This window comes from Sinocyclocheilus anshuiensis, unplaced genomic scaffold (assembly GCF_001515605.1).
Source record: "Sinocyclocheilus anshuiensis isolate Anshui unplaced genomic scaffold, SAMN03320099.WGS_v1.1 scaffold392, whole genome shotgun sequence".
NCBI lineage: Eukaryota > Metazoa > Chordata > Actinopteri > Cypriniformes > Cyprinidae > Sinocyclocheilus > Sinocyclocheilus anshuiensis.
The window spans coordinates 1,133,261-1,146,370 of record NW_015557091.1 but is presented as its reverse complement, the minus strand read 5'-3'; the positions used below and the strand labels follow the sequence as shown (position 1 = coordinate 1,146,370).

Sequence of the window (13,110 nt, the reverse complement as noted above, 5' to 3'; positions counted from 1 at the left end):
CCACTGACCATCAGATGCAGATTGCACACAAAAAAAGTCATTGGATAGCTGACAAAGTCAGTTTCCATCTGCAATAATGAGTTCTTCTGAGGATAAACTATTCACTGGACTTGCCAGAGATTCATGGAATTGGTAAAAAGCCATTTTTCATGTTAGATGTCAAATATGACCCTTCCAGTCAGTCAGCTTACTGTAAGTTCAATTAAAATCTGTTGTAGATTCCTAGAAGGGGCGATTGGTGACCTGGAAAATTGCCCCACTGTGACCTTGAGCCGGGTGTTTAACCCCAGGACTTTGCCTGTGGTAAGTGTACTTAGTAAGTCGCTGTTCATAATAAGAAGCGTCTGCTAAATAGCCAATAACCAAACATCAAGGAGAGGTCAGTCTACCCACAAGCCCCTGCTCCTTTCCTCTGGGGGTGTCTATGTGTATCCTCAAATTAGAGTCATCGCAATCAGAATGTCATCTCAGACACAAAGATACCCGCCGACGCGCACATCAAGACACGGAGGATGGAAAACAAACAGCCGATGACTGACAGGTGAGAAAGGTAACAGTCTGAGATCCCAATACAAACAATTCATCGACTGAGATCTGCCAATAACAGGCTTGCGGCGGTGAAACGATGATGAAACATGACGATAATACATAATGCATAGCCTGTTGAGCTTTTGTGAAAGCAAATCGCACGGAATTTTTTTTTTTAAAGGAATAGATCGCCCCAAAATGAAAACTTGCCGATAGTTTACTCACCCTCAGGCCATCCGAGATGTAGATGTTTGTTTCTTCACCTGAACAGGTTTGGAGAAATGTAGCATTGCATCACTTGCTCACCAATGGATCCTCAGCAGTGAATGGGTGCCGTCAGAATGAGTCCAAACAGCTGAATAAAACATCACAATAATCCACACCACTCCAACTGATCAATTAATGGCTTGTGAAGTAAAAAGCTGTTTGTAACAAATCCATCATTAAGACATTTTCATTTCAAACCATTGTTTTCAGCTAAAATACGGGTCCATAATCCATAATAACACGTCATCCAGAGAAAAAGTCCATCCCCTGTTGTCCTCTCACATCAAAATACAACCACATATTTGTTTAGAACTGTTTTAAACCGTTTTCACTTGTAAATGGTGCTTAATCTGTGCATATTTCTCTCCTGATGGAGAGAATGGAGAAAGCAATATTATGGATTATAGACTCGTATTTTAGCCAAAAGAAATGGTTTGAAGTTAAAACACATTAATGATGGATTTGTTTCTTTTATAAACACGTAGCTTTTCAGTGGTGCGGATTACTTGTGGATTATTGTGACATTTTTATCAGCTGTTTGGACTCTAATTCTGACGGCACCCATTCACTGCAGAGGATCCATTGCTGAGCAACGATGTCCAAATCTGATGAAGAAACAAACTCATCTACATCTTGGATGGCCGAAGCATGAATAAACCCTCAGCAAGATTCCATTTTTGGGTGAACTATTCCTTTAAATACTTTCCATTGTGATTTGCTTTTACAAAAGCTCAACAGGCTATGCATTATGTCATGTTTCATCATTGTTTCACCGTAGGAAGCCTGTAATTGGCAGACCTCAGTCGATGGGATCTCAGACTGTTACTTTTCTCGCCTGTCAGTCATCGGCTGTTTGTTTTCCATCCTCCGTGTCTTGGTGTAAATCTCAAGCAATTTTTTATTTTTTGGTTAAATATTCCTTGAACACTTGCACATTTTGTCCTGCAGTGAAAACAATGATGAAACATGATGTTAATATGTAACATAGCCTGTTGAGCTTTTGCGAAAGCAAGTCTTTAAAACCTTCAGCTCGCATAGAATAATCTCTTATTCTGTTAAAGTTAGAAGTCAGAAGAAATCAGCAGATCAAGTCAATGTAGGGTTGTTTTTAGACAGGCAGAGATAAAGGTCATTTTCATGCATAATGAAATTGCGATGGCATTTCCAGACCCCTTTGATAAGTCCGCTTTTCTTATCTCACCGAGACAGACTTGAGACTATACAGCAGGACACCTGCTTACATTAACAGCGCCCTCATTGCCGGCCTGCAAGATCTTCAGTAATGTGATTATCAATAACAGGAATCTTTGTTCAAAGTTTGCCATTGTCATATGCTAAAAACTGACAACAAAAAACACTTGTTAAATTGTACTAGATATTTTAAAGGAGTCATATAATACAATTCAGGATAGGATATAGGCCTATAGCATTCACTTTAAAACAGTTTTCACTCAGAAGTTACTAGAAAAAAATCACACATAAATACAAATAAATGGCAAGTAACACATTGAATAAAACGTAAAGTATAAAATTTGGAAGTGTAATGGCATAAATAGTATTTCCTTGTAATACATACTCCAATATTCTTCAGTAATGTGATTATCAATAACAGGAATCTTTGTTCAAAGTTTGCCATTGTCATATGCTAAAAACTGACAACAAAAAACACTTGTTAAATTGTACTAGATATTTTAAAGGAGTCATATAATACAATTCAGGATAGGATATAGGCCTATAGCATTCACTTTAAAACAGTTTTCACTCAGAAGTTACTAGAAAAAAATCACACATAAATACAAATAAATGGCAAGTAACACATTGAATAAAACGTAAAGTATAAAATTTGGAAGTGGAATGGCATAAATAGTTAATTAGTATTAAATAGTCCTTGTAATACATACTCCAATATTTTATTTAAAACTTCAAAAAAAATCTAATTGTAAGGATTTAGTAGTTCATCAATTTATTTATTTTCCTGCATGGCTGTTTTTGCTGCTGTGCCTTTAAGACTTTCATGCAACTGCCCTTTTCACATGTGAAATTAGTTTTAGTAATTGGTTTCACTCACACATGGGCTGCTTTTGGGTTTAATATAGTTTTTAACTGCTCTGTCCTTCAGTAACAGCCTCCACAACATCACACTGTTGATATCAGACTGAAATGACGAATGGATGATGAAAATAAGCTCCTAAATCTAACATTGGGATTCTTCAGAAGGATCTGTGAAACAGCTGCAGCAGCACAGCCAGAAACATTATAAGGTTTGCTGAACTTTCACATTTTACTTTTATATATTAGTTTATCAATACTGAAAGCCATATATATTTGCAGTCATTTTTGTAACGCCCTCAAGCAGCTATTTTTAGCCATGCAGACATAATTCCATGTCACTGAATGGGAAAGATCAAAATCTCTGCAAGTGTTTGTGAAACAACAAGAGTTTAAGAGAATAATTACAGTGTTCAATACAGAAGCTCTAAAAACACATTTCACATTAAAGCACTGTATTGGCAAAAGCAGAATGAAACTTAAAATCAAATTTTGTCAAAGAATTAGTTGGAAAACCAGCGGTTGTAACAGGACAAAACTATTTGGTAGGTGCTATTCATGCTTTCAGAGTAATGTATACTACTTGAGATACTATAATTTAGATTTTTATAGCTTTTATTACTATTTTGAATTAATATGTATTTTTATATGTTCCGTTTTCATTTTAATTTTAGTTAAAGTTTTTTTTAATAATTGTTGTTTTTATCAGTTTTATCATTTTTAAAAATATTTCTATTTAATTTTATTTTAAATTATAATATTTTATTTTATTTCATTTTATTTCAGTTTCAGTTTGTTATATTAGTAGGCTATATGTTAATCTAAATAAGTTACAAAATTGTTTTTTTATTTTGAACTAGGGAGGAATTTTTTTTTTTATTTGAGTATGTTTTCAACTCTTATTTCAAAATACAAAAGTGTAGCAACAAATGCGAAAGACTTTTTGAATATGTTAAATACAACAAATTACATTACATTCTCATTCAGTATAATGTTTAATATGGTGTGGAAATGGAAGATGGGCGTGGCTCGCTGTCTGCGATGAAGGGGCGGGGCCTCTTGTGATTGGTGGAATTATATTATCAATCTCCTCCCATGCTTTTGTGTCGCTCAGTTCAAGTAAATGTCAGCTGGCAATGTCAAGGCTTCAGGTAACACGTTGCAGAGCAGATGAAGACGTTTGCTTGGCCCTCCTCTCATGGCCAATGACACCAGCAGCTGTCTCAGTTTTCATACAGTAAAAGGTCAGTAAAAGCGGACGCGGAGCAGATCTCACCTTTAGCTCAGAGCGAGACGTGGCCCGCTGAGCTCGGGCCGGCAGGTGGGCTGCATGCGGGTCCGCTGGTGCTTTATCTGCTCGGGCGGCCCCCAAACTGTAAATGACAAGCGGAAGCGCTGCTGTGATTACTAAATATAGCCTACTAAATGTGTGAAATTCGCTTTCAGCAGATTGTTCCAGTTAATAAAATCGAACAATAATATTAATAGTATTGCACATTCTGGTCCTTAAGCTTAAAAATGCCAAAGAAAGGATAGATAGATGGATAGATAGATAGATAAATAGATTGATCCCATTCTTCCAAAAACTGGTAAAATTGTGATTTGACCTGCATAAAAAAGTGAAATAAATAATGGTTATTTAATGGGATTCATGTAGAAATGTTCTAAATTAATTATTGGGCATTTTTGCTCTGCACAACACAATCACACTGCAAAAAATGCAGCAGTGTTTTCGTCTTGTTTTCTAATGCAAATATCTAGATACAGATAAGCAAACTGAGTTGGATATTAAGTTTTGTTCTCTGAAAAATGTATGAAAATTAAGTGAGAATATGCTTAACACAAAAATATATAAATGTAGGGGGAAAACGGAAAAACTTGATTTTTTTTCTTGTTCTAACTCTCAACTTTAAACTCCATTTTCAGAAAACAAGACTATCTTAACTCATTTTTTTCTACTCGATCTACTCAAATGTTTTTTTTGTTTCAGGGATTTGTAGATATTTGTAATGGAAAACAAGACAAAAATACTAAGTCATATTTTTTTTTACAGTGAAAAAAGTACAAATAAATATAATTGGGGCAACAGCCTCAGTAAACTTCTAATGAAATTATTTAAAATGAATCAAATTACAATAATTTAGTAATTCGAGTATTAAAATTGCTAAAATAAATAAAAAAAAGTCAAGATATGCAATATATAAACTGACATTTATATTGAAATTTACAATGACCACTGAGCTTTTTCAATGCAACATTAAACCTTGGCAAAATAAACCAAGACGTTTTTTTTATGTGTCTTATTCTCAGCAGATCCAAAGCACTGTAATGCTTTCCTTACATTAGTTGAGTAAGTTTTGTTTTAAGACTTTGTCATCATTCTCTTATCATTTATTTACCCTCATGTTGTTTCAAACCTGAATGCATTTAATTCTGTCGAACAGAAGAAGACCATATTGAAGAAAACAGCCAAACAATATTGGAAGCCTTTAACTGTTGTTGCATGGACCTTTGTGTTTCACATACAGGTTTGGAACAACATGAGGGTGAGCAAATGACATTGTTCATCTTTGGATGAACTATCCCTTTAAGAGCATGAGTAGATGAATGTAGAATATCATTCTAGGTCAAAGTTTGTTAATTTTCTTAATGAAAACCACCACAAGTGTTGCCAGGAATTCATGGGAATGCGCTTAATCACTCATCTCAAGCTCTGATGTGCACTTTTATCCCATACTTTAAGTCAAATTCAGTATATCAAATAAGTGCCCACATACGGGCCGAAATCCACGCTCACTGACAAACATACACACACACACACACACACACACACAAAGCAGCTGTCACTTCTCATTTAGTGGGTGTTTTCCAGCTGAGTTGGTGTGATAGGACTGGGTGACTCAACCAGCGACAGTGTGTTATGATGTGGACGAGCCTGCAGACCACAGAGAGAGAGAGAGAGGTCTAGAAAATATCTACAGGACACACAGTTACTCCCAGTAAACGGAATCAAATGCTTCTCTATTGCTGCCCGTCCCAAATAAATAATTTATTCAAAATACTGGTGATACAAAAAAATATATATTTCAGTTCTATTTGCTGTTCTTTTGAACCGTCTATTCATCAAAGAATTTAAAAATAAAAATACATCATGGTTTCACTATCCCTTTAAGAGCATGAGTAGATGAATGTAGAATATCATTCTAGGTCAAAGTTTGTTAATTTTCTTAATGAAAACCACCACAAGTGTTGCCAGGAATTCATGGGAATGCGCTTAATCACTCATCTCAAGCTCTGATGTGCACTTTTATCCCATACTTTAAGTCAAATTCAGTATATCAAATAAGTGCCCACATACGGGCCGAAATCCACGCTCACTGACAAACATACACACACACACACACACACACACACACACACACACAAAGCAGCTGTCACTTCTCATTTAGTGGGTGTTTTCCAGCTGAGTTGGTGTGATAGGACTGGGTGACTCAACCAGCGACAGTGTGTTATGATGTGGACAAGCCTGCAGACCACAGAGAGAGAGAGAGAGGTCTAGAAAATATCTACAGGACACACAGTTACTCCCAGTAAACGGAATCAAATGCTTCTCTATTGCTGCCCGTCCCAAATAAATAATTTATTCAAAATACTGGTGATACAAAAAAATATATATTTCAGTTCTATTTGCTGTTCTTTTGAACCGTCTATTCATCAAAGAATTTAAAAATAAAAATACATCATGGTTTCCACAAAAATATGAAGCAGCACAACGGTTTTCAACATTGATAATAATCAGAAATGTTTCTTGAACATCAAATCAGCATATTAGAATGATTTCTGAAGAATCATGCGACACTGAAGACTGGAGTAATGATGCTGAAAATACAGCTTTAAATCACAGGAATAAATATACATTTTAAATGATTTACATTTTACAATTTTTTTACAATTTACATCTTTGTAGTATTTGTTGTACTGCCACTATAATAGAGGAACAAATTATTTAATTAAAAATCTGTATGTATTCATACAGATAATGCAATCATCTTAAAATCAAAATGGTCCTAAAACTAAAAAATATAATCTCTTATTTAGTTGCTTGTGATTTTTGAGGTTTACCCAGACGTTTCTGTGAATTTCACCCATAACATTTCTCAAAGTGACAGTGTTCAAAAAGTTTACTTTTCACTCTAGATACTTTAGCTCTTGATATGCAGACATTTGATTCTGTTTGTTTCAGAAAAGCACTCTGACAGGACCGCATTCTCTCTCTCTCTCTCTCACACACACACACACACACACACACACACAATATTCATCCACTGCATAAAGACAGACGCACAATCTTAAAACCTTGACCATCTCTCTCTCTCTCACTCACTCACTCACTCGCACACACACACACACACACACACACACAATATTCATTCACTGCATAAAGACAGATGCACAATCTTAAAACCTTGACCATCTCTCTCACACACACACAGAGGTCTTACTGTGCAGGGCCGCTGGTCCGCGTCACTCTGTGTTAGCATAAGAACAGCTTATTAAAGACAGAGAACATCACCATAGGCCAACCCTGAAGATGAAGGACTGAGTGAAGATGACAGAGAAAGAGAGAGAGAACTCATAACTGTCATATTTGTCTGTGTCCATCTGATGTACATGTATATTATTCATATTGTGAGACATGCATAAACGCTCTTAAAAAAATGGAACTGCAGCAACAAAACCTGTAATTCCTTTAAATTCACATGCACTGAAAAAATGGTAACATGTAAATTAACTGGTTTTATTAGTCAAAAAAAGTTATTAAACATCACTGAACCAACCTAAATACACCAATTTATACTTAAAAAAAAAATAATAATAATTTTGTGTTGCATTAGGTGACAGCAGCACGTTGCCACTTTTTTACCAGTGTTATTTTAGTATCATTGGAATAAAATTATAGTTTATTTTATAGTTTATCATTTGACATTTGTGTTTTTGTCGTTTATTAATTTTTTTTGGTATGTCTATTGTTTTTATTCATTTTTGTTTGGCAAATATAATAACTAAAATATAATAAGTTTGAGGATATATATATATTTTTCAGTTAACATTTATTTTAAGTATTAGTTTAGTGAAAACTACTTAAAAAAAAAATAAAAAACTAGTAAAAACAAAGTATTAGTTTTATTTAATTATAATAACCCTGCTTTTTAGAGTGTGGAAAACTTTTGCTTAATTTTCCTGAAAATCTACTGAACAGTACTTGTGCTTTTTACTGACATCAAAGTGATTCTCCTGTTGACATGTATATATTTTACATATGCATATCGCTGGATGGGTCATTTAGCATCACAAAGAATGAATTTAATGCAACAGATCATGCTGTGACAGTTTAATTCAGATATAGATTTAACTAAAATATAATAAGTTTGAGGATATATATATATTTTTCAGTTAACATTTATTTTAAGTATTAGTTTAGTGAAAACTACTTAAAAAAAAAATAAAAAACTAGTAAAAACAAAGTATTAGTTTTATTTAATTATAATAACCCTGCTTTTTAGAGTGTGGAAAACTTTTGCTTAATTTTCCTGAAAATCTACTGAACAGTACTTGTGCTTTTTACTGACATCAAAGTGATTCTCCTGTTGACGTATATATTTTACATATGCATATCGCTGGATGGGTCATTTAGCATCACAAAGAATGAATTTAATGCAACAGATCATTCTGTGACAGTTTAATTCAGATATAGATTAAAATATCTGACATTAACAAAGAGCAGCAGAAGATATTAATACATTCGGTCCATTAAATGTATGCGTGAATTCACAATGTTTAAACAAAAAGTGTGTTGAGGTAAAAAAGTAGCATTGTTGTCATAGTTCCATTTTATACAGTACAGTATGTTACATTTAGGACTAATATCGCAGTAATTGTGTTGATTACAGAATTTTATAGCGTTTTCACAGATGTAGCTCAGGCTGTCAGTGGTGAGGTCAGAATATCAAGGAAAAAAGTGAGGTTAAACATCAAATAAAGTAAAATAAAAATGATTTAGACAACAATAAAATCATATTCTTCGTTGTTTTTTTGACTGAAAATTAAAATTGTCATCGTTTATTCACGTTGTTCCAAACCTATAAGACAGACTTTCTTCTGTGGAACATGAAAAATAAATATTGTGGGGGTTTTCTGTCCATAAACTGAAAGCTATGGTGTCCAATGTTGTTCGTTGTCAAATCTTCCACAGAAGAATGAAAAGTATACAGAATACGTAAATGTTGACAGAATGTTGAATTTTTTTTTTGGGGTGCACTATCCCTTTAAGTCCTATTGCCATTGTTGTGAAAGCAGTTCTGTATGTTTGCTAAGAGACCAGCAGTCTGACTGTATATAAAAAGAGACCGCTGAGCCCGGCGACGGCTGCCGCGGCGACAGCCCTGACGACCAGGAACTCCATGAAGTCCTTGAGCTTGGTGTGCAGCCGCAGCACCTGTCTGTGAGTGTCCTCACGAGAGCCCGAGTTCTCGATCACGTGACTGGCGAGTCCGCGCTTCTCTTTGAGTGGCATCTGAGCGCCGATTCTCTGTTCGGCCTCCTCCTGACTCAGGCCATCCCTCTGCATGAGGCGGGACAGCTGCGTCGCCGGATCACTGCCAAAATACAGACTCATGAGGTGAAGAGCCCAGTGTTACAACTGTTAACTAAAATTATTTCAAACTGTTAAAGGTGCTGTATGTAATATTGACATTGGTTGAAATTTAAAATATTGGAAAGAGTTGTTTCTCCAGCCCCTCCTTCTCAGACTCGACATGCAGGTTGCCAGATTGAGGACACACAACAGGAACGAGTGCAGCTGTCAATGGAAGGCGACGAGCATTACACTATAAGCTGATGAGTTGATTTATCCGCGTTTTAATGTTCCTCTGGTCACTGAGCTTTTTTTTTTACGTCTGGTAGAATCTGTGACCTCTGACCCAGTTCATTTACTGGCTTCCATGGCTGCAAAATGCTATGTTTTCTGCCAACTGGCAACCAGGGCTTTTGAAATACTATTGGGTGAACTGGCAGTGGGCGGAGCCACACAGACCAAAAACAGTCATTCCAACATGAAACGCACATTTCTAAGTAGAATAACTGGCTGTAGCCTTGTGTGTGAACTTGGCATGTTTACTAAATATCTGCAAACGTACTATGGCAATTTTATGCTTTAGTAATTACATAACAGCACCTTTAACTGAAACACAGCTGAAATAAAATATAAATGTTAGATTACAAATTTTTATAAAAGTTTTAATTTCAAAAATTAGAAATGTTTCCTTCCCTGAAAAGTTGAAGTACTAAATTATAAAAAAATTTTAAAAAATAAAACAAATTTAATAACGAAATAAAATAAACAGAAATATTTTTAAACAAGTAATAAAAATTAAAGAAGCACATAAAATTATTAAAACTAAAATTAAAAAGAAAACTGAAAATTAAAAAAAATTATTTAAAATATTAATAAACTATATATAAATAATTCTAAAATAACACTGAAAGACCCTGCTTTCAATGTTATTTTGACATCTGCTTTAAAAACTAAATTAACACACGGTCCACTATAAAGCATTCAACCCAATCTGACTGATGTTATAGCGAGCAAAGAAAGAGAAAATGAACATCGTACCAGTATACGACAACAGTGTGGGTTAGGAAACGAGTGAGACGTCAGGTTTCAAAAAGCAGCGGCACATCCAAAACCACATACCTGTAGCCTAAAGAACAACAAACACAAACATTAGTTCGTGAGATTTTGGCACACACTTCTATAATAATTTATTTGATTTTATGCATTTGTGAGTGTACCTTTAATGAAGTACAGCAGTATTTGTTTGAACATTTCTTTATGTATTTCTGGGTGTGTGATGGAGTTCAGAAGTCTTCGTTTCTTGGGGCTGGAGAAGATGATCTGCCCCAGTTTCTGTCTGTCAATCTCACCATTGTCTAACAAAATCTCCTGTCCAAAGTGCTGCACGATCAATCTATACGCTGGGCTCTGGGGCTCCACCACTGATGCACAAAGAAAAATCACACAAATAAAGCACGTATTAAGTTAATAAATGTATATTAAATTATATATAATATTATTTTAAAATATTAAAATATATTTCACTTAATTATTTTAAAAATATTTTATTATAATTATTACATTTATATATTGTATTTATTTCATATTTAGTTTATAACAAATAAATTCAGAATACACACACTTCCTAAAGTTATTTAAGATTTTAAATTGAATTGAATTTTTTATTTTTCATTCATTTATAATCTAAAAAACTATTTTAAAGGGATCATAAACTGAGAAATAAAAATGCCCTTGATCTTTCGACATACAAGACATAAAACATCTTGTAAGTTTCAGAACTCTAAACTTTCTCGCTAGTTTAAAAACGGCTTATATTGAAGCCAAAACGACAGGTTGTGGAATGTGCCACTTTATGATGTAATAGTGTGGCTAAACCCCGCCTCCGCAGAAGAAGATCAACACCTGCTTCTACATCACTGCCTGTTTAGCCCCGCCCACCGATTCACGCATGTAGTGTAAATAACGAGAGGCAAATGCAGGTCTACACAGAAACCAAACGATAAAAATGCTCTGAAGACAATAAGACGCTGTTCAGTGCCAAGCTGTGGAAAAACAGTCTTTGCATCGCCTTCCTTCTGATACCAACATTAGGAAAGAGTGGATGAACTTTATTTTTACTGAAGATCCAGACCGCATCAGTAAGAACTTAGATTAGATTAGTTTACAAACAAGGCACAATTCGACACAGGATTTTCAGAAAGATTGAAACTAAAAGACGATGTTGTGCGACTATATTGGATCTGACAGTCGCTCCACACCAGTGTGAGTTACTGTTTTCATTACATACTCACTATTGCTTCGTCTGTTATTACAGATCGTTTGATTGTACTTAGTATTTATGCGTTTTTTAACCTAAATCACAGCAGCGTCCATCTATGAAGGATGTAGCTGTCAAACACACACAGCTGTTAGCCAATCAGAGCAGAGGTGCGTTTACTTCTGAGTCTACAATCCACCACACCTATTCAAACAGAGCGAAAACAGGACAGAAAATAGCCTATTACTTCTAAATTATGAAGTTTTTTTATGTTAAAAATCTTGATAAGATTATAAACGGAACTCAGAGAACAGTACAAAATGTAAAAAAAAAAAAATTAGGACCTAAAGTCATGACCCATTTAATGATTGTTTTATGTTTAAATGCTTCAAATTAGTTTTCTAAATGGTGCCTAGCTTTTTTTAATGATTTCTTTAAATACATTTTTTCAAAACACAAAAACCTACATATGAATTTCTTTACAAAATAATGGTACTAAAGACAAACCACCAGCACTAGACACCTTTTCGGGCAACCACATCTGCATCGATGACAGGACAGCCCAGCTCTTTCAGTTGTGAAGACGCTGTGCTCTTCCCTGAGGCGATGCCTCCAGTTAAACCCACCAGAAACATGCTGAAAAACACAAATCATGGTCATTTACTCACTAACATATAATTCAGACAAGTATGAGGCTGGGGAATATTGATCAGTGGCGCCGTCTAGCGGCCTCCACTGGAATTACATTTAAAATTTGTGCTTCTAAATATGTAATTAAATACAGTACAGTAGTAGGTAATATTTCTAATAATAACAACTACCTACATTATGATGGCTGTCTTGTTTATAGCTGGACACTGAGTGGTAAAACTTAGTTAACACATTTTGCTTGGGTTAAAAAACACTCATAGCACAATAATAATGTGATCAACGATGGTAATAAACAGTATTGACATTTTAAAATGTTAAAAACATGCAGAAAGCGCACTTACCCAACAGCAATAACCTAACGTTACTTCATATGCTGCAAACAGACATTACAAACGCGTTTCTGAATAGAAAACTTGTACACGAAAATAAAGACGAGCCGCAAAGAAACCTTAAAACACAAACATGGAGCTTAATAGAACGTATCTAAAGGGTTTGAGGACTCTATAATAATGCTAGATAAATATATTCCCATTATTTGTGTACATCACATTGACCTGCGTGCACTTGCAATGTTTCTCTTCCTCCTCTTTGTAAACGAATCTAACGCGTCAAATCAGCGCCGCCACGCGGCCTGGAGCGCAACTTCAAATCTGCTGCGTGGTATGTACAGCTAATTCTGGGTGTTCAGCAAACGCTGATTATCTTTCATAAAGAAAGATAGGAA

At 34.9% G+C, this 13,110-nt stretch overlaps 1 protein-coding gene and 1 long non-coding RNA gene across 2 annotated transcripts; one reads left to right on the top strand and one right to left on the bottom strand.

The window, feature by feature from the left end:
- The first annotated feature begins 2,896 nt into the window (after positions 1-2,896).
- On the top strand, positions 2,897-7,440 carry LOC107677204 (uncharacterized). Its single transcript, XR_001632812.1, has 3 exons — positions 2,897-3,056; positions 5,373-5,390; positions 7,338-7,440. It is a non-coding gene; the product is annotated as an uncharacterized LOC107677204 (long non-coding RNA).
- A 1,254-nt stretch (positions 7,441-8,694) lies between these two features.
- On the bottom strand, positions 8,695-12,905 carry LOC107677194 (dephospho-CoA kinase domain-containing protein-like). Its single transcript, XM_016472003.1, has 5 exons — positions 12,728-12,905; positions 12,259-12,371; positions 10,696-10,899; positions 10,517-10,604; positions 8,695-9,500 (listed from the first exon to the last, which is right to left on the bottom strand). Exons 2-4 carry the CDS (start codon positions 12,368-12,370, stop codon positions 10,558-10,560), a joined length of 363 nt encoding a protein of 120 aa, XP_016327489.1. The 5' UTR covers position 12,371; positions 12,728-12,905; the 3' UTR covers positions 8,695-9,500; positions 10,517-10,557.
- Positions 12,906-13,110: the final 205 nt, after the last annotated feature.